The sequence below is a fragment of the Pleurodeles waltl genome, chromosome 2_1, assembly GCF_031143425.1.
Source record: "Pleurodeles waltl isolate 20211129_DDA chromosome 2_1, aPleWal1.hap1.20221129, whole genome shotgun sequence".
Classification (NCBI taxonomy): Eukaryota; Metazoa; Chordata; class Amphibia; order Caudata; family Salamandridae; genus Pleurodeles; species Pleurodeles waltl.
The window spans coordinates 304998381-305020851 of record NC_090438.1 but is presented as its reverse complement, the minus strand read 5'-3'; the positions used below and the strand labels follow the sequence as shown (position 1 = coordinate 305020851).

Below are 22471 nucleotides of genomic sequence, written 5' to 3'. Positions count from 1 at the left end.
CCTATGGAACTGTTCCCTTATTTTATGCCGTGAGAATTTTAAAGCGAAAGCAATCCACCCAGACAGTTTTCTTAATGGGGGGAAAAAGGGGAAAACTCTTGTATTATTATGATATCTGAGTTCAGCAACTTCAAGGAGCAAGAGTGGGGAACTCATTTTTAGACTTATCTATTTATATTTATCAAATTGGATGTGTGATTGCTCCACAGTATTTAGATATTGGTGTATTATATTTTTTAACAAGTGCTGATTTAGGGAATTATTTTTATTTTTGAGTATTGCTTTTCATTATATTAAGTGATGTTTATTTGACTGCTTATTTCCTGTTTGTTTTTTAAAACCTGTCTTGTTTCTTTTAACTGTACGTTTACCTTATTTTTTTTTATCATCTCCGTGCTTTTAGAAGTCCTCTTTTTCTTTGTTGTGTATTGTACTTTAATGGTTTGTTTTTACTCACGAAATAAAGTTAAATAATGATGATAACGACAGAAGTAAGATGGGTAGTGGAGAAATGTCAATGGAATTCAACTATCAAGTGACTGTCACATTTTGTTACTTTAAGACCCAACTATTATATACCATATGTAACTGTTCAGTAGTATTTGACATCGCTGATCTTTTATTTTTATAGTAATGATGCAGCACAGTCAGATGATGAGGATAAACTTCACCCACAACAAATCGATTCTGATGGGGGAAAGTTAAAACAAAAAACGTGAGTAAATATTTTTTCATTTTTCTTAAATTTACTTTAAATTGACTACAGTATTTTTATCCTGGGTGAAATACCTTAATGGATGAGTGTGATTTATCTATGCAACCCATAAGAGCTTTGCACATAATGTTGATAACAAATTTGTTACTTGTTGGTGTAGCATAGTGCTGTTTGGTTGTGTGAACTTTGTGCTAACACAATTCGCAGTGGTAATATTTTCCCTACATCAACGGTTGTCCTATCATGTAGCAAGACCATTCTCTCCTACTCTTATTTTATTGGAACGTTTTGCCTAAGAGTAACATACAGTACAGTCTGGCAGTATGAAGAATATACCATATGTTTTCTTTTTTAGTTGTTAAAAAAAAAAGTGAGGCATTGTCCTAATAATCATTAAAAAATTGACGTCATGCCTTTTCCTGTGTTTGTTTATTCTTTTTACTAGATCTCGGCCATCCCAGAGATCACTTCCTAGTGTTTTAGATAGTGGGATTACCAAAAGTGACTAGAATGGTGGCCAAGCTGAAATGGCAGCCAAAGAATATAAGAGGAACTCAGACGTCTAATTATCAGCCAGGTCAGAGCAAAAGCCTGTTGGAATAGTTGAGTCTTCTGGAATTTGCTAAGTTTGAGCAAGTGAAAGTGAGTTCCAGAAGGAGGTGTTCTGAAGATATTGTGATCTGCCACCAGAGGTTCTGTATCTTTCTCTTTGTACAAGAAGGCCGTTTCTGGTGATTGGCCTTGTTTTGATCCGGTTGGCTCTTTGTAGTTTTGGTTTTGTAACATGAGATGGAGCTCAGTTATGACTAGCGTTCTGCAAAAAGCAGAGGGTCTTGAACTCAATTGTTAGATTTTTTGGGAGCCAGTTATGTGGGGTCAAAGCAGGAGTGGTGGGGTCATTGTGTTTCATAGTGAGGAAAAAGCAAGCAGTGTAATTGTGAAGTTTTTACAGTTTAGCTATTTTCCTGCAAGGGATACCTTAACATTTTCAGTTGCAGTAGTCTCCTTTAAATATCACCATGGCAAACATCAGTGTGATCTTTTGAGACAGGTGCATCAGAGGTAGGATTGGTAGAAGCACATATAAGTGCTAGTGTTATTGTGGAGTTTTTCACTTGTGGTTTAATGACCGAACTGAGAACATCCTGACTGCGTACATTTTGTAAAGGAGTTGGATGATACAACTAAAAGGAGGCCAGTCGATTTAGAGCAATGCGCATTCCCTTGGCTAAAAATAATGCATTATCTTTCTTAGAGGAGCTAATTTAAATGAATTTAGTTTTTGATGCTCTGCTGTCAATCCAAGGTTTATTGGTGATTGCCTAAATCATTGTAGACTGAGTGTATTTGGGTGACATCCATATGGGCATGGCAGCCCAGGTTGAAGCTCTTAAAGATATTTGCATTTGTTTTGATGTTCCAAAGAATGATGATGAGAGATGATTCTTGGGGAACTACTCTGGTGATGCTGAGCAGGGAGGTGTTAATTCTCACTGGTAAGACCAGTGAATTAAATGAGAAGAGCTAAATGAGGTCCTTCTTCTTGATGTGGCCCTTGGTAGCAGTCCATTTAAGGAGCATTTTTTGTTGATATCCAAGAGAATGATCGTGAGTAGAATTTCTTGAATGTTGGTGATGGTCTCAGTTCCTCTTAAAGGACACACACCGATTATAAATCACTTGGTTGGGCTGTTTCAAGTGAGATCATATGGATGATAACCAGAGACACTAGTTTTTTGTCTAGGCATTGAAGCTCAGTTGATAGATGATGGTTGGTAAGAGATTCGGGTGCACATTCTGCTTCCTCAGTAGCAGAGTAATCATGGATTGTTTTAGTGGCTGTGGAGCTTCTCCAAGCTGAAGTTAGGAACTGACAGTTTTGGTGATGGGAGGGGTGAGAGCTTATTGAGGGAGTGTAATGTCTTTAGCATTGTCTCATGAGGAAATGTTCCCATCTTTGGGGCACTGGACAGACAAAAATAGAAAATTCAAGTTACCTGTTGGTAGAAGGAGGCATTGCACAGGTAGGTACAATAAGTCATGGGGAGGAGGCTGAATTTTTGTTTTTATGGGTCTATAATCTTGTTTTGAAAATGGGACAGTAAGTTGTAACCCAGTTGGTGCAGTGGAGCCATGAAAGATGGTGTAGAAGGAGAGGTTAGCAATTCTTTGTAAGGCTTTGAGTTCTTTTGACAAATTAATTTTCCTCACTTGAAAATTCGTTTTTTTGAGGCTCACTAAATGCATTTTTTGCAGTGTGAATCTTCTCTAGATTCACATGCTCTGCATTATTCCCACATCCATCATGTTGGGTTTGCAAACTGTGTGTAAAAGTGAAGGTTTTGTTCTTTATGATCATCAACCACAGGCTAAGTCAAAAGGACCTACCTGTTACATTTTGTGTAATCCCACAGTGCACTATCACTTAGTTGCTATCTTTAGATTCCTTTTTCATCTGTTGCGTTGGGAAGCATAAGGGAAGGTCTGCAAAAGAGGAAGGTTTGTGACACAACATTGAGAGAATCCAGCTCAAATTGTACAATACAACACTTCACCTCACCTCACGTGAAAAGATAGAATGCTGACAAGATTGAAAGATTCACCATCAAAAAGCCACTTATATGACACTGAGCACAACATTGAAAAATTTGCCACAGCCTCGATCAATTCCACCGGGGCTCGGAATACGTTTACATGATAGTAGGTGATGGAAAACACACTTTCCAGAGGACAATTGTCTGAAACTGTTTTGCTGGTATACTCAGACATGTAAGCATTTTTCTGTCGTTGTGAGGAACAAAGTACGCTATATTAATATGTCTTCTCTTCATCTGTGCATGTATTTTGTATCGTTTGATTGAATTACCCATCCCCTTAATTTTCAATGTGGCAAAGAGATATCTGCCTACCAGACCATCCGTCATAGGGGTCATCTGCAGGGCGGATGGAGGAGAATAGGTGCTTGGAGTGTAGGCTCAGGCCGTGTGGGTATTTGGAGATGCAGTACTCATCAGGTTTAGCACTCCCTCCCCATAACTCCATGTCATGTACTTAAACATATTTCAACCAAATTAACATATCCCTAAACTCAAACCTGTGTAACATGATGCTCATGGCGGAAAACTGAAACTTCAGACACTTGCGTTTGAGGGATTATCACATGTTGTATAGCTGTTGTAGCTAATTATGTCAGTCTTTTAGAATGGAGTGTCTCTACCTACAGACCTAGCCTGTTGGTTTGGGAGGTGGGAGGGGGCTGAGGAGAGCTGTCAGAGTTGTCGCCCCCCCCCTCACTAATACTGGCCCCCACTGGGGCCCACTCGGTGAGGAGGGGACGGGAGCTGCCCTAGCCCTATCTCAGGAGCAATGCTCCCCAAAGGAGTGGGATAGGCAAGCAATCTGAATGCAAGACAAGTACCGTTTGAGGAATTAATCTGCAGTTTGCGGAGTGGTTTCCAATCCAATCCACACTAGCCTCAGTTTCACCTGTGATATCCTCTGATGTGTCAGGACTGCAGGACCTACCATCTTCTGCCCTTTCTGGTTTGATATCTGGAGGGTGCCTCAGCCTGCCGCATGCTTCCATTGGCAGTGTTTAGGGCACTGCTGCCTTGGTTTTCTCTATCCAGTCATCTGTAGGCACTTGGGTCTCTTTGAAAGTGATCAAGAAACTCTGTGTCTTCCCCAGGGTTAGTATAGAAAGTTGTTTGCTGCGCTTGTCATAATTGTCAGTCTGGCCGTGAACATCAGTGCATATTTTATATGTAGTTCTCGCAATCGTTGCTTAATCGTATTGAAGGTAGCTTTGCGTTTCTGCACCACCTGGGTGAAATCTGAAATATCACTTTAGTTTTATCACCTTTGTTGGGGTCCTTTGAGCAGGAGGCCTACTGCAAGGCACTTCAGCCAAGATAAATCATGATCTTAGATATGATGGGCCTTGGTGGCGCTCCCAGTAGTGGTTGCCAGTCTGGGTGATCTGTTGGCCCTTTCCACTACAATATCAGTCCCTGTCTGATATTTATCACCTCCGACATACTTTGAGGATCTATCGTTTCATGAATTCTCCTAAATGGCAAAGTGGCATTACTAGCCAATTACATAATTACTACATATATGCAGTACATGGCATGAAGTCTCAACCTACAGAAGAGAACTAGAGATAGGCAGCAAATAATTGACCATCTGACATATGTCCTGTTTTGGATACACTGTATTTGAGTCTGCAAAGTTGAAAGATTCATATAATTGTCATTAATTTGTTAGAGGGATCTTTGCTGCCTTTCAACAGCTTCTCAAACCTACTATTTTAATTACTGTGTTATGAATAAATCTTACTATCTTCCCTTACTGTACCTTATCTTGGTCATATTGAAGGTAATTTCCCATTGAATTGTTACAATACTGTTGACATTTGTTTTCCAACAAAGACACTCTCCATACTGCAGAGATAACTCTGCATTCCGGTTAATTTTTGGTCTGAGCTGCAATGACCAGAACCAGCCTCTACAGGAGACAGCACAGTGAATTTTGGTTAAATAAAGGTCTCAGATCCGGTCTCTATGCAGAGCACGAGGGCCTACATGCTCCGATCTATGGTCTCCTCTCTTTCCAGTTCATCTGCCACAAGACAATTTCTTCCATAAACCTGAACGCCCTCTATTCAGCCAGGTACAATTGTTTTGAGAAACAAAACTTTATGCCAACACATCACATCTTTGGAGATTTTTAACTCCTTAACTCTAACCAGACACCTGTACTTTCAGTGGAACATTAAGATATCAGCATTTAGCTGTAACAGTGAGAAACCAGAGACAGTCCTCATGTCTATTTCTACCTCAAAGTTTAGAAGAAAGCAAAAGTAGTTTTGCCACTCCCCGCTTTCTGTTTTCCACTCTCCATCTTAAGAGCCCTTCAAAGCAAGAAATAATGTTCACAGATTGAAAATATTTCCAATTTTTTCACTTTCGCAACTTCAGAGGTATCTGAATCTCTGGCAGAAATGCATAGGTCCTCCTAACGCATCACAAAGAACTGTTCAGAGTGTTGGGGGTTAATTTCAAGTAGACCGCCTACCACATTTCCCACCATCTGCCTTAATACTTGCTGACATTTGTCAGATTCTCACTTAACTATGCATTATTTGGAGTCCACTTAACAGCATTATCATATTTATAAAGTGTACAGACAGCTGAATGCTATTGTGAATTCCAGTCATACATGCCCTTATTGAAGATATTATACATGTTTAACCACCCTCTGCCCAATTGTGCCCACATGCCTTTGGGACATATGTGCAGTGTATTTCATTATTTATTTATGATGTTTTGTATAGCACCAGCCTGTCATTTTACAGTTATTACACATCATTTTGCAAGATTAACAACAGTGGAAAGTACATGTGTTGAACATCCTGTAACAATATATGACTGCAGTTGTCAGTGTTTGTAAACACTTTTTTAATACATTTGTTTATTGGCATTTCTGTAATCACATCAACACATTATTTGACACCATAGATCAATACACTGGAAGGCGGTTTAGTAACCTCAGTCACGTAAAGCACTTCCAAGCATACATTGTGGTGACAAGATAATTTGGGCCTCGCCAACCATTCCATAACAATCAAATCTCACAGGGAGTAGTGGTGTGGCCACCTATTCAGCAGAACTGTATGCCATACAAACAATAGCAAGAGAGCATTCTATGTTACGTGTAATCTAGAACCGTGTCGGAATCTCGTGGTTGAGTGTGCAAGCAACATCCGGGGAGGAAAGGAAAAGAAGGGGAGAAGGAAAGGATTGCCATGGCCCTAGGGGAGGGGGAAAACAGTCAGGCAGAAAAGGGAGGGAAAGGCCATCAAATGTAGAAGCCCTGCATCAAGAGAACCTGGAGGACTGCATGAGCAGGGTCTCCACCTCTGCAGTGCCGCTCAGTCTTGTAAGTGCGAACAAGTGCTTTGTAAGTGAGAAATTGACCCGGTGGTGGGTCCTCCTGCTCCACCAGCTCACTAAATGGGATCACGGCATTCATCCAGAAGCAATCTCCAAGGGTCACCAGACCCGCCTCAGTCCATGAGTCTTATTACCCTGTGGTAAAGAAGCTCAGATGCTCACCATGGGGAAGGCCCACCAAGGGGAAGGGGGAACTCAGGAGTGTAAGGTGTTTGCACCCCGGTGCGTCACAGCACTCATCTTCAGCAGGTCAAGGCAGAGAACAGCAGGACATTTGGACTAGGAGTCCGCATCACAGGCGTAACAGCTTTGTCAGCAGCAGATCCTGGTTAGGCTCAGTGCCCCTCTGGCCAATTTCCAAGAGGCCTGTTCCATCGAGCCACCTTGAGATCCACTGTAGTCGGGCCGCAATGTAATACAACTCGAAGTCTGGTCCCAATCCTCGCTCTAGGAGGGGGCGGCGGAGGGTAGCCAAGGTGACTTTCTGGCGTCTCCTGTCTCAGATTAGTTCCTGGAGAAGTGCATCAAGTCCCCGAAACCAGGTCACTGGGATTCTGACCAGGAGGTTCATGAAGAAGTAAACGTGTCTTGAGAGCATGACCATTTTAAAATGTGCTATTCAAGCCATGGTGGGCACCGTAAGGGAGCTCCAGAAGGAGACATGGGACTTCAGGGACCGGAGAGTCTTCCCCAAGTTCCCATTTCAGAGGTCGGCCAAGTCGTGGAATACCTGGATGAAAAGGTATTTAAAGGTACGCAGGGCCCAGAGTATATCAAGTGGGGCGGTCCACCCCAGCCACCACTGGGAACACACAGGTTTTGCTGCGGATCACCCTAAGGCCCGAGCATTGGCCGAAGTCCTCAAGGAGTGGGGCACCTGAGGGGTATCTCGGAGATAAGTACGCAGATCATCTGCATACAGTGAAATAATGTGGGTAGAGCCCTTAAGCGTATTGCCCCGCCCTTCCATATGGAACCTTGCTGTCAGCAGTTTAGTAGCCATGGCAAACATTGTGGGTGAAGGGGGGCAGCCCTGTCTAGTGCCTCTAAAGTTTTTGTAGGCTGCAGAAATTGTTCACATTTTTCTAACCCTCGTCGTTGGGTGAGCGTAAAGAAGTTTTACACATCTCACCCAGGCAGTGCCAAGCCCCATTCGAAGCAGAAATCCCATTGTACCTTGTCAATGCTTTTTCCAAGTCGACAGGTATGATTACTGCAGGGATTAAAAGAGGTATTACAGGATGTTATAAATCCGTTTTGGTAGCCATGGATCAGTTCCTGCATGTGGGGCAACGGGCAGGTTTCCAGTACTTTACTAAATATCTTAAAATCTGAACTCCGCATAGAAAGGGCTCTGAAATCTTATACCGTTACATTCCGTAAGGTGGATTTGGGCAAGGGTATTACCATCCCCTCCCTTGTCGCTGGGAGAATCCCCGTCTTGTAAGCCTCTGCATACATTTCAGACAGTTTCTACACTAATACCCCAGCAAACACCTTAGAAAACTCCGAGGGCAGGCAGTGTGCACCTGTCGTTTTATCGGTCGCCATCTCCTTAATAGCAGCCCTGATTTCCGTTACTGGAGGGCCTAGTGTTTCTTGCTCCTACGCTGAAAGGGTCCAAACCAACGTGTTGGGAGGAAGAGTGAAATAGTACTGCCCCCTCTGCCGTTAAGGTGAGTGAGGGGGGCACCCCTGCTCTCTGGGCGGATCAACCAAGCTAGGAGTCTCTCTGATTTCCCCTCCTCTTCATGGGCTCTTATCACATTATTTTTATAGTCCTGGCATCAAGCCGTTCCAAGGCCACATTGTGTGACTCAGGTGCCTCCAGTAGCCACAGGAGTGTCTCAGGTCTCCCAATTGTTGATCGTCTTGAATATGAAGCTCATCTTCCAGTTTCTTAAGTTCTTGTTCCAATTCACGCTGACTACCCACTGACTGTCCTAGGTAATGTCCCCTCACCACCACCTTCAAGGCCTTTCCCACTGTATGCTGCTGCTGAATGTTGTCTCCGAGTTGGAGGTAAAATAATCTGTAAGCCTGTCAGCTAGGCAGTCCCTAAAAGGGGCTTCTTCCAGGGACATTGAATGGAGCCTCCATGTCTGTATGAGAAGGGGGTTCATGTATGGGGCGCAAGGTCAGGAGGAAGGGGCTATGGTTTGATAAAGTACAGGCCAGATATTCAGTATATGTTATGTAGCCGCTAAGTGATTAGTGCACACAAAACTATCAGTTCTAGTGTGACCTTGGTGCAGGCCAGAGTAGAAAAAGTAGTCTATCTTTCGGATGTTGGGTACTCCAAGGGTCCTCCATGCCCCATTGAGTGAGCCAAGCAGTCAAGCCACAGCCACTCAGAGACGCGGCCCCTTGGAGCGGGGAGATGAATGGTCTTTGACCACGTCAAGGCGTCAAGGGGACAATTAAAATCGCCACCAATGAGACATGCCCTCCCCCCTGTCAAGTGAGTGAGCCTCGCTGACAGAGTGTGACAGAACAGGACCTGTTCTTGGTTCAGCGCATAGATACTACCCTGGACCACAGGTTGGCCACAGAGTTGTCCCTCTACTAAGACGTAACAGCCCTTTTTATCAATATAATTTGTGGTAGCCTCAAAAGGAGCCCGCACCAAAATCAAGGCCTCCCCCGCAAAGGCTGAGTATATGGTAGCATGTAGCTGACCCCGCCACCTCCATTGGAGGTGGCCAGACTCTGCAAGAGTGAGGTGTGTTTGCTGAAGCGAGACGACATGCACCCCCCATCTTTTAAGGTATGTCAGGATTTTGTGCCGTTTGGTCACTATGCCCAGGCCACGTATATTCCATGTCATCAATTTGTAGACGTGTAGTGTGTGAGCCATAGAAACTGCTACTCCTCAAACCAGCAAAGGCTATTCTCCAACCATTCCCCACACCTAGCACCCCCTAACATTGCAGCTGCACTCCAGAGAAAGAAAAGGCCACCAAAAAAAGACAAACATGCCAACTCCCCTTCCTCAGAGCAGTCCAGCAATGGCCAGCCACCCAAATCGTGTAAGTCAAAAAAAGGAGGAATACCACACATCAGTCTCACTACTGAGCTTCCAAAGTAACTAGAAAGGGGGAGAAAGTCAAAGACAGTCAATCAATTCACAGTGCCGCATCAGCCCAGGCAGAAAAGGCATTTCTGAGGGGGTGGTGAGTGTGACTTCCAGAAGCCCATCGCCCTCGATGTGAAGTGAATTGGAATCCGTGGCGTCTTCCTGGTGATCTGAGGTCCCAGGTTCAGTCAGTAACGCTGCAGCCTATAGCGCTGCCACTTAACTCATTTCAAATTGAGCCTGCGTGGGCTTCAGTGTCTCGCCCAGAGGTGCCCTCTTGATTTACGTCGCTTCTGGTGGTGTTGGGGGGAAGAGGAGTGTAGGAAGCTGGCCCCTAGTGGCAGTACACCGCCTACCCCCACACTTTTTGCCTGATACTTGTTGATAACTTGACTGAGTGTGTGCTGGTATCCTACTACCAGGCCCCACCAGCTGTGGTCTTTCCCTAAGCTGTACCATTGCTTCCACAATTGGCACACCTCTGGCACACAGTAAAGTCTCATATAAAAGGTACCAGTGGTATCAAGGGTCCTGTGGCCAGGGAAGGTCTGCAGCATGTATTGTGCCACTCCAAGGAACCCCACACCATACACATTCACACTGCCATTGCAGATTGTATGTGTTGGTGAGGAGAATGGCATCCCTCTCTGAGTGCCATACCCACAAACCACTTCCTGTGGCATAGGTAAGTCACCCCCCTAGCAGGCCTTACAGCCCTAAGGCAGGGTGCACTATATAACAGGTGAGGGCATAGCTGCATGAGCAATATGCCCCTACAGTGTCTAAGTTCATTCTTAGACATTATAAGTGCAATGTGGCTATATAGAGTACATGGGCTGGGAGTTTGTCATTACAAACTCCACAGCTCCATGGTGGCTTCACTGAAGTCTGTTAAGTTTTGTATCAAACTTCTCAGCTCAGTAAACCTACACTGATGCCAGTGTTGGATTTATTGCCCCTTGTATTTCACCCAGCCCTCTAGTGTAAGGCTGACCAGTCTGTTCTAGCCTGCCACTAACAGACAAGTTTCTGACCCCATGGGGTGAGAGTCTTTCTAGACAGGGAGAAAGCCTGCTCTGGGTGGAGCTGCGTATCTCCCCCCGCAGGAACTTCAACACTTGACAGTGAGCCTTAAAGGCCCCTGACTTTTGTTACACTGCCCGAGGGCACTACAGTTATTGGAGATGCCCATCCCCCTGGACCAAGCCCCACTTTTGGCAGCAGGTCTGGCGGGAAAATTAGTAAACACAAGGAGGAATGACCACCTCAGTTGGGCCTACCCGTAGGGTGCCTAGAGCTGAGGTGACCCTCTCCTTGCAGAATCCTCCACCTCGTTTTGGAGGAGGATAGCCAGTAGGGCTAGGAATGTGCCCCTCTCCCCAAAGGCAGTGGGCACAAGAAAGGTTTAGCCACCCCCAGGGACACTAGCCTTTGGCTACTGCCCACTGACCTCTGTAATGCCCCTACATCTAGTATTTAGGGGCACCCCTGAACTTTGCTCTTCAGATTCCTGGTGACCTGAAAAGAAGGAGGACTGAAGAGCTGCATCAGCAGAGAAGACACCAGACGATAACTGACTTGGCCCATCCCTGCCGGCCTGTCTGCAGCTTCAAGACTCCTGCTACAAAAAGGTGAGGCATCCTGCATGGCCAGCGACCTCTTCAAACACCGAGGTCTGCCTGCCTATGCAAGGACCAAGATCTCTTGAGGACAGCGCTCTGAATCCACCCCGGATCCGCGAGTCCTGCCCACTTTGCACCCGACGCCACAGACCAGTGTCGAGGTGGCCCACGGGTCCAGAGAAGGTCCCCGGGCGATTCTGACCTCAAATCCACCCTGGGTTGACACTTCCTGACCAACACGATAATGCCTACAGCCTGAATCCAAAGGACCCCCCTGACGGTGATCGACTCCGATAAAGATTTCCTAACGCCTAAAGGTACCCCTGCATCCCAGCCTCCTCACCTTGGGGACCCCAACCGATGGTGCAGCATCGTCCACTGGGATCTCCACTTACCTGTCCAGCCACTGGTCTCCTTCAGCTAACTCCTTGGACCAAGCCTGCATCATTTCTGTGACCCCCGGGGTTCCCCCATATCCACGCCCGATGCTGTGTGAGTACCCTGCACCTGGCCGTCCCTGTGCTACAGAGGGTGTGGTTGGTGCTGACCTGTGGCCCCCTGTTAGGGATATAAACCCCCCAGGTCTGTGCCCTGAAGTCACTTGTACTTACCTGCAAGCTGTTTCTTTCTAAGTGCCCCTTGTCTCCATAGGATTCCACTGGGCACCCAACACCAAATTTGACCTCTGCACCTGTCCGGCCCTGTGATGCTGGTGGTGCACCCTTGGCGTCTTCCTAAACTTTGCTCTGTGGACACTCTAACTACCGAAGACTGTAATCGTAAGTCGCATACTTACCTGCAAATTATGTTGTTACTTTTCCTCCCCTAGGACAGCATTGCTTTCTATGAGAAATTGCACTGTCTACTTTTGAAATTGAAAAGTATTGCTTACCTATAAACTGTTTTACCTGTGAATTCTAAACAAAGTGCATTTGAGATTTGAAAGTGATACATTCTTGAAACTTTACTTATCTGCATCAAAGATCCTTTTGGTTCTAGAAATAAAGTAACAAAGTAAATTTTGTGATGCATAAAAAATTGTCCTGGAGTTAGTCATTGAGTGTGTGCCTCATTTCTTGACTGTGTGTGTACAACAGATGCTTAGCACTACCCTCTGACAAGCCTAACTGCTCGACCACACTACCACAAAAGAGAGCATTAGTATTATCTACATTAGCTTTGGTAAAGCCTCTGGTGATCCACTGGACTCTGTGCACGCTGTACCTTACTTTGGTAGAGTATATACAGAGCCAGCCTCCCACAGAGGGGCCTCTGCATCAGCTTGATTTTTGTCTGTCCTAGATCTGTGAGCCTCAAGCCAAGCCTCATTTGGGGTCAGGCAGAAGTGGGACTGGTCGTCTAACTTTATCTTAAGCCTAGCTGGGAATATAAGAGAGCACTGATTCACTTCCTCTCAGAGCACCGATTTTACTTCCAAAAAGGAGGCTCATTTGGTCTGTACCAATGCAGTGAAGTCTGGGAACATTGTGACCTGACCGTTGTCAACCTAGAAGGGGCCCACTTCTTGTGCTTTGTGTTGCAGCAGTGCATCTATTTGAGGTCAAAGAAAGGTGTGAGCTGGGCCGGGGCCACCACCGTTTTCAGCCAGGGTTCCAACTAGATTATCATATTGGGGCCCTCTGTTCCCTCGGGGAGGCCAATGACGCACGTGTTGTTGCACCTACTGCGTCCCTCTGTGTCTTCCGCTCTGTATTCCAGTCGTTACACCCGATCCGATAGGTGAGTAAGTTGGGCTTTCATGGCTTGGTGTCAGGGGTGCAAGTCTACCAGGGAAGTCTCATTGTCATGCACCCTAGTAGCCAGCTTTTGATGTCTGCACCGAGCAATCCCGATTCAACAGACACCTTTCCTATTTCATGTTGGAGAGTAAATTTCAGATTTTCTGTGGCTCCTAAGATCTTATCCAGGGTACTCTTCAAAGTGGGTGGATACGAGCCCAGTAAAGCCTCCAGGTGAGACATGTCTTGTTGCGAATCCGGTGGCAGTGAGCGTGGTTCCTGTGATTAGACTCTGAATTTGCCCATGGTAGGTGCCTATGTTCGACACTTCAGTAGGTGTCTTCCCACGCCCACCTCGCTTGATAGAGACGTATACCCTCATGCCACTCATCTAGCGCTGCCCTTCCCAAGCAGGAGCCAGAGACCACTCGGGTGTTCGTCCTCGTGCCACGCCACTCGACGCCCAACTTGCACAGTCTGTACCTACAGGCGTAGCCCCCCATTGTTGCTATCCCAGACCTCAAGCAAGCCGAGTCAGAAGTAACCACCCCCTCCCTCTTCCCCCACCGCTGTGTTCCCTAGGCAGACTCAGGCAGAACAGGAGCCAATCACAAGGGCATCGCTGGGTATATGGCACTTGCCACTCAAAGACTTTCCTTGTTACCAGTTGACTGTTCCTGTACTGGCCACCATTTTGCGAGTAGGCTCACGACCTATGAGCACTCACTGGTGTCAGGTAGGTGTTCGAGGGGGCTCACCTACAGAAATGCTACCCCCCCAAAAAAACATTCTGTCGTCTCACGCCTTTAATGCTTAGGGCAAATGGCACTCAACAGGGGAGATTAAGCAGGATTAGTTACGGGCCGATGCAGAGCTGGCAGTTTACACTTTTGCCGTAATGGCTGGCTAACCACACCCCCAGTGTTCGTAAACACTTGATGTTAAAGGTGTCTTGTTTATTAGATATTCAGAGAATTGAAGATCAACAGTCATACTTTAATTACCTTGCTTCAAGGTGGTGTTACGCATCTACGAAAGATTACAAAAAAATCTAACTACAATTTCCATCTTTAATTTTTATCCCACAATCTGTGTCAGAAAAGGCATAGCATAATTTGATTGTTAGGGAAATATTTTAATTATTCCTTACGCCATACTAGATCCATCAGAAAAACACCATCCTCACTTCTCCCATGCTCTGTAATTCCTGGCAAAGCTAGTCATAAAGAGAACAGATGCAAGATGGAGAGTTGAGTACATTCATGTATGATAAACCTTCGCTAGCAAGTTTTAGGTCTCGCTTAATAGGCAGCTCGTTTGCTGAGAGTCATTTTGCCTTAAAATGGGCCTAGATTACTTACCGTTGGTTGGCTTTATTGTCACTTTCATTTGCTTGCCTCTTATTTGTTTTCTTATGTGGGCTTTGCTTTCTCTTCATGTACTTGTCCCTGGGCTTTACTTCCTCTTCATGTGTTTTTCTTCCCTAGAGCATTAATACTATACTTGTGTCCTTCCACAGCTCACTTTTCTGGCGCCATCCTTTTCTTTAAGAACTCCAGGAGAGTTAGTGTTTTTGTGCTCCCTTGTGTGCTTTTCTCTACCCATGTGATGCTGTCACCCTTGCTTGCTTCTCCCAATCTGCATTGCTTTCTCACCTGGCTGCTTTTTGCCCAGAGTTTCATGTTCTGCTCTCTCATCAGTTTGCTTCCCTCCTTCACGTATCTCTCTTGCTGTTTACTTCTTTTCCTGCACCATTGGTATTGCTTCCACCTGCCCTGTGTGCTTTATCTGCTCTCCTTTTGTTTTCGTGTTTTGCTACCCCTGACCTTTGTTGTTTCCCCCACCCACTTGTGCTACTTTTTTTTTCTTTTTTTAACTGATCCAACTTTTGTTAGTATACAGTAACAAAACAAAAGTGCTTCAATCTGTAGGCATAGCAAAAACGTCTTTATTTCTCTGTTTTCTTTTTTTTTAGGTGTGCTGCACAGCATTAGGAATGCTATACAGCATGACTAAAACCATTGGTAAAGACAGTAGGTCCCATAGTCGAGACTTATTGGCTTTGTAGACCTTTATTAAGACAGTAAAAAAGTGGACTAATGTATTTGTAATGTTTCATTATCAGACACATGAAGGGCAGTCTGTCATCTGTTCACACACTTTGGAAATCTTTACTTTGCGACTACTAAAACAGTTCAGTGGGCCTTAAGATAACAGACAATACTGAAAAATCTTTTTGCTAGTGCTTATTCTTCATGCCCACGAACATGACTGAAATACTGCTTTGCAGTCGATGCACAAAATGTAAATCTAGAATAGCTTTATGCTGCAAAACAAGTTAAAATAGGTTTTCAACTCAAGTGTTTTCTAGATACGTATGACACTCTTTCCTCCTCCCTAGTGTATTAAGAGTTCTGAATTGTTTTTTGATTGCATAAATTGTTCTAATAGACGGTAGTATTTGAAGATTGCCTGTGGGTTGTTTGTAGGCTTTGAGTATGAGTTATGATTCAATGGAATTGTGTGCATGGGAAGACCAAATTATGTGGCAGCATTTGCTAATTTTTATGTAGCATAAATAGGCAAATTATGTAGCTCAAGGCTGCACATTTTGCATTTATATTACTTTATTATTTTGGCACTAACATCGTCTGACCAAAGCTTTTATCCATGTACTAGTTGCAATAAGCAACGTAAACAAGACCAGTTAACCTTTGTCAAGGGCCTTCCTTTTCCTGGCAACATGTGTTGCCGTGTTTTTCGTCACTTGTGATCCATTTGAGCTAGAAACTGTTTTTTGTAGAAATCTTCAGATTATACGGCGGATGACGGATTATGTGGCAAACCCATGATAATGCTAATAATGCTGTGATGCAAATATTGCATAATTCCAATCACTCTGTGCATAGTGCATGAACCTGGAATAGTCACAATTAACATACAGTAGTTGCTTCCTCAAAGCCTATTGCCATGAATTTCAGATTGAATTATTAAATTGCAAATTTAAAAGTCCCCATTCCTCAGGTTACCCAGTATGTGTTGTTAAGGCCTCTTAGCAGTCTTTTATCCCTTGTAACTCTAGCGCCTCTCAAAAGTGCACTCAAAACCACAAAATTACAGCTACAAATTAATTTCCCTAGTTAGAGAGCATCAGTATTTTATGGTCTTGAAAACCACTCTTTGATTTTAATAGTTGCTGACTTTGTGCAGATTTACTTTGGAAATACCCTCTCTCCACCCGTTGTCCTATTGCTGTTATTCCTTTATAAATGTTAAATTGATTGTTTACTTTGGAAATGCCCTCTCCCCACCCATTGTCTTATTTTTATTATTCCTTTATGAATGCTAACTTAAATGTTTATCAAAATGGCCATCTGTCTGTTTTTCAAGGACCCAGCTGAAAAAGTTTCTTGGTAAATCTGTGAAAAGGGCAAAATGTATTGCAGAGGAGTACGGCGAGCGTGCAGTGAATAAAGTAAAGAGTGTTCGAGATGAAGGCAAGTGCTTTTCCACTAAACAAATGTTATATTTCACTAGACACTTAAAAAAAAAAAAACTGTTCCATTGAAATTACAGTTACAAGTGAAGGTAGAATCTTAGTTGATGTGCTAAGAAATATTATAAAGAACATAAAGGTTTACAAACTTGAAATGTAATTGAAAAACACCTGTGTTCACCCTCTAGTAATGCTGCTTGGTGGATTATGATACATTCATTGTGACCAGTGGGCTGAAAATGCAGGCCCCGGGGTCAAACGTCATTATGTTTAATTTTATTTGGGTTTGGGAAACAAGAAAAATACTTATACAATAGAACACAGTCTTAAGCAATACTCATTCTGCAGTCTAAAAGGAAATTAGATTGGACAAAAAGGGCAAGAATACACCTTCAATCTCGTCTCAGAAGTGATACAAATGATGCATACCTTAATTGCTAGAGCTATATCATTATCCATGGCTTGCGACCAAAATGCAACTCTTATTATTTTCTTGGTCATGGTACAACAAAAATGACCTTCATGATCATTCTGAATGAAAATGTTGTCCATATTGAATGAAAGTACTAATCTTTCACCTCTCAACTAAACATAGTCTTCCACTGTCAGCTCTTCAACTGTCTTGGTAAAAGGTTGAAGACGGACTTGAACATTTTTGTTTTTTTCTATTGGCCATTCTTCTTGAGCGTATGTCTTCAAGCGTTTTAGAATTTCTTCATACTAGATTGCATCAAATGACATCTCTATTGAACATGCACTGGCCTGCACATCATCAGTGACTTCAGTTAAATAATTTTCAACATCATCATCTTCCTTCAGATATTAATTTTCATCAATATGAAGCCTAGAAATAAATCAGCTCTGAGAGTGGAGTTACAAGGTATATATTGCCAGTGTAGCATTTTGGTGGACAATCTAACTATGTGCAGGGTGGCATTATTTAAATTTTCAGCATTGAGAATATACATGCAAGGCTTATAATCCCTTTGGAGGATCAGTTTTTTCCCCGGAACATAGCAACACGTTTTTCTGTAGCCCAATAACAAAGTAAGAGTTCCTATTCAATCCCAAAATAGTGCAGTTCAGAATTTTGTGACACTCTTGCTGCAAAGCACACAGTGGTTTCTTTGACACTTAATTTCAGCGTGAGAACACCCAAACTGTACTTATTGGCATCAACGGTGATGATACAAGGAAGATCAGAGTAATAAGGTTTGAGTGCTTTCACATTGGTCATCTCATATTTGAATACATCAAAAGGTTTCTGATGCACATCGTCCCAAGCAAAAACAACAGACTTTTTTAGCGTGTTAGAATAAACCCTTCATTTTTGATGCATAATTCAGAATGAACTCTGAGTAGAACTCACAAAGCTCAATAAATGATTACAGTTCAACCTTGTCCTTTTGGATTGGGCAATCCACCACAGTGTTCACCACACATGGCCTTGGTTTAATTCCTTCTTAGGCAATAACATGGACGAAGAATTCAATGATTTTCTTTCAAAACTCACATTTTTCTTTTTTGATGGTAACCCCCTCTTTCAGCAAAAATGTTAAAAACATGGTATAGGATTTTGTCATGTTCTTGCAACTTTTTAGCACACACAAAGACATGTCTTGGAAGACAGCAACACCGTGTACATTTCCTAGAAACTCAGACATAATAATTTGAAAAGCTAATGCTGCAATGCCATAAGACAATGCTAGTATCACTACTGGAATGTTGCAATTGGAAAATTGAAAGGAGTGAAGTGTCTTCAAGACTCTTCTAACTCCACCTGATGGTGTGTGTAAGCTAGATCAATTTTAGAGAATCATTCATCACCACCAAGCTTACGTTTTTTGTATGGGATAAATCTCCACCCAAATTCCTTTGTTGAGGCTGTGCAGATCTACACAGATTCTCTTTTCTTAATTCTGTTTACAGGCTACCACTAGAGGGAAATAATCACAGAGAAGCCTCCACAAGTTACAAAGAATTCAGCAGCAAAAATAAATATTTATTTATTTCAAATCTGAAATGTAATGCGCCAATAGCTCCTTTGTACTTCTCAAATGCATCATACCATTCATTCCAGTGTATAGGTGGTACCCCTGTTATTTAAAAAATGGTTGATCGATTGTATGGTGATGCATGGTAATGCTAAGAAGAAAGGCTATGTAACCACTAAAGGTGTGGGATAGTTAGGGTTGAGGGTGGAGTTGGACCAGTGTTCCCTCAATTGTCAGTACCAGTTGGGTCGGGGTTCGTGATGGGAGGAGAGCGTGTGTGGAGAGTGTCTCTACAACGGATGCCTGTGTTGAATGGCTGATGCGCGCCACGGGACTCGGTTTCCCAGGGTCCCGTGGGACCAGGGATGCGCGTCGCGTACTCCGTGGCGCGTCATCCCTATGCGCCCAGTCGCGTCTCAGACTTGGGACGCGATCGGAGCGACCACACTCTGATTACACCAACCTCTTAGACGCGCCCTTAACTTACAGCGCGTCAGCCTAATGGCGCTCCTGACGTACCCGAACTTCCGGGATTGCCACAAAACATATTATGAACGCCGGAACCTGCAAGGCCCAGCATTCATTGGCTCTTCCACCTCCAATACTACCTTAAATACCGGGCCCACCCGCCACTGGGCATCAGAGCGGTCTGGCACCGGCATGTAGGTACTCTCACCGGGTATTCCCTTTGGAGTGGTAAGTTTTTATTCTGGTCATTCTTGCATTTTGGATCTCTCTTTCATCCCAGTCCTGTGGTAACCCCACCGGATACCAGCATTACTTTTTATGTCTTTTTTACTCTGCTGGACTCTTCCTCTTCTGTATTCTCCTTTTCTTCTGCCCTGCTGTCTTTCTCTTTTCTCCTTTTTTTCCCTCGCTTTTCCTTTTTTCCTTGTCTTTCCTTCCCTCTCCTACCTAGACCTAGACCTGATTATCCTTGGCATCTCTCCCCTTCATGCCCTCTTTAATCTTTTCCTCTCCTACCCCCCAACCACCCCTCCATCCCCCCCCCCACCCCCAAGAGTGTGACTACAAGGGAAAAGCCCACCCCTGGCGTTACCCAGACCAGAGGCCATTCGCCCCTATTTCCGGGGTAAGTTATCACTGCATGTGTGTCTGAGTGTTCCTTTTCACTTTTTATCGTGTATATTACCACCATATTTTGCTGTGTTGTGTGCAGTGGTGTGCCACCCTTCACCCTTTTATAATCTGCAGTTTATCTATTATACCTTACAGACCTACCGTTGAGGGAACACTGGTCCAACTCCACCCTCAACCCTAACTATCCCACACCTTTAGTGGTTACATAGATTTCTCTTGGGAGCTTGTGTGGGAAAGTATCACTCCCATTACTCTCTCTTTGTGTTTTATGAAGAAGAAAGGCTAAACATACGAACTAAATACAGTGTGCACTGAAACTATTGATTGACATGCACCCATTGTTGATATCAAAATAACAGCATATTTAAGTTCCTTCAATATTGTGGAAAATAAAGTTTAGAGATGAGCCATCAATGTTTCAAAGACAAATTAGACAAATGTGTGTATTACAGTAGTTACAGGCAGCAAAACCCAGTGGTCACTGTGTAACCGCAGTATTGACTGACTTGTGTAAAAAATAAAAAAATAAAAATAAAAGACATATCTCAAATTTGTTCAGGTGTGCCTGTCACTATAGATTCTGACAGCTGAAAGTAAAACGATGTGTCACTGTAGCATCAATCAAGTTGGTTTGCTAAACATATAACACAAAAGAATACATCTGAAGAGCTGGGTGCAGTATAAAGTCAAATGACCAGCTTGCACAAAAGCTGAATCAGGGCTCTAGCAAGGAACTTAACTGCATTAGGTATCTGCCTCAAGATGGAAACAGAGATGTCAATAAGTTGTTAATGCCGCCCACATAAAACAATCTTTTACTTAACAATTGCTATCACAGTGGCAGATTGACGGTATCAGGTGGCGCTATTAAAACAAATAAACTGCTTGAACTATGGAAATGAGGCTTGGTTGCAAGATAAAAATGAGGCATGAACAACCCCAGGCCTCAGTGTCAAACTATGTTCGCCTGTGCGGTGCACAATACTCAAATGTAATTCATTGTAATATGTGGAAATGAAGGTCTCAATTCTACATGCGTCTCCATGGTCTTCTAGGACCGATGATGGATGCGTGCCACAGCTGTAACTATGATGGGCGTGCTGCAAATTACCTTATGTCCTCTAGATCTGTTGCCTAACGGAGAAGAGGATATCTTCTTAGATACCATTTGGGCACCTGTGACAAACTTCATGAAGGTGGACACAGTGTGAAGAGTCTTGTAACGTCTTTGTGGGTCCTTCTTTAATTGTGACTCACAGCTCCATCTCAACATTAATCAGTTGTTGTGTTGTTGGTGCAGTGAAGACACAGTGGAAGACCAGTAGCAGGTAAGCGTTTATTATGGAGGACACAGAGCAACCGCAGATTTCAGCAGGGAAGACAAACCTAAACTGACAACCCATGGAGCATTTCAAAACATTCTGCCCCGGCTTGAGAATACTGGGGGTTAAGTAGTGTACATGGTATGAAATTATAACAGTATGGCTCTATAGTATCTTTATTTAGTTGACACCAGTGTGAAACTGGGGCCTGTACCACTGACTACCCATCACAATTTTTGGCATACTTGTTGCTGCTAAGGGCGGAAATGTTCAGTTTAGAGGGGTTTTAAAATGTTACAAGTTAAGCAAATTATTCTTTTTATCAGACTCCACATTATTAAATGATTTGAAAAGATTCTTGCGCACAGAGACTAATGTTTCAAAGCCACCACTGCTCATCACCCTGATTGAAGCACATTTGTAATTATACAACACTAAACATCCCCTCAGATTGATCTTAAAATGTAGTTATGCTCAGAAAATACACATTGAAATGATTTCGTCATGGTATATTGCTATTTAGCTGCAATAAATTACTAAATACTAAGGTGCAATACCGACGCCTGCATTAAGAGAAGTGATGAAGATATAAAATAGGTTGGTTAGGTCATAATCTGGGAGAACATTTTCTTTGATCTGTTTAATTTTAGAGATTGAGGATTTCAGCAGCAACGTTTTTAGGCAGCCTATTATGGACATTATTACTGCTTTGACTTCTTAGTTTGAAAAACTGCGCATGTATAGTTGTGGACAGTAATGGGAACCATAAAAACAGGGCTGGTTTGGAAATCAAATTTTAGCTCCATTCCCAGTCTGCACCCACTTTGCACAACTTGCTGATAGCATCACTACAGCCTGCCACCTCCCAACCTTTCCCTGCTTCGGATTGCATCAGGGTCCCATTTCCTTTACTGTTTAAGTGGCATGTTTGGATTTGAAGATGGCAAATAAAGGTTTTAAGAAACGTATCCTTTAAAAATCCTGCAAGTAATTTTAGCTCCCTTGTGTTAGATTTCGATGTGAGGAAAGGGCTGTACAAGGAAGGTCATAGTAATGGTGTAACAAAAGGATAGGACGGGATTCAGGGCTCTGCTTAGAGCCCAGAAGTGTATTTCTGGTTAAAAGACCAGCTCCAAAACACAGATAATTGTATTTTATTTAAAGAAAATATAGGCAGCCTAAATTCAGCGTGTATTGTTATACATGGATGCAAAGACAGATGACCCGCATATAACTTAAATGTTATTGCTGATAGATATGCCAAACCACCTGAATGTATGTATTTTAGGCTCTTATGTCCAGAGATTACCTTTTGGAAGTTCTCAGTGGTGGATCAGTGATAGACCCAATTATTTAGTGCAGGTTCAGTATAACTAATAAGCATTTTTCTGGGAAAAACTGGTGGATCCCAAGCGCACAGTCTCTGCAAACTCGGAGTTTCTCATTATCATT

At 43.4% G+C, this 22471-nt stretch overlaps 1 protein-coding gene across 1 annotated transcript in view; it reads left to right on the top strand.

Annotated features, from left to right (window-relative positions):
• The window catches only part of WDR44 (WD repeat domain 44), a 464168-nt gene that overhangs the window by 188566 nt on the left and 253131 nt on the right, over nt 1-22471 (top strand). Inside the window, exons 8-9 of the mRNA XM_069212536.1 lie at nt 632-715; nt 16497-16603. Coding sequence (XP_069068637.1) covers nt 632-715; nt 16497-16603 — 191 coding nt within the window. The remainder of the gene's footprint in view (nt 1-631; nt 716-16496; nt 16604-22471) is intronic.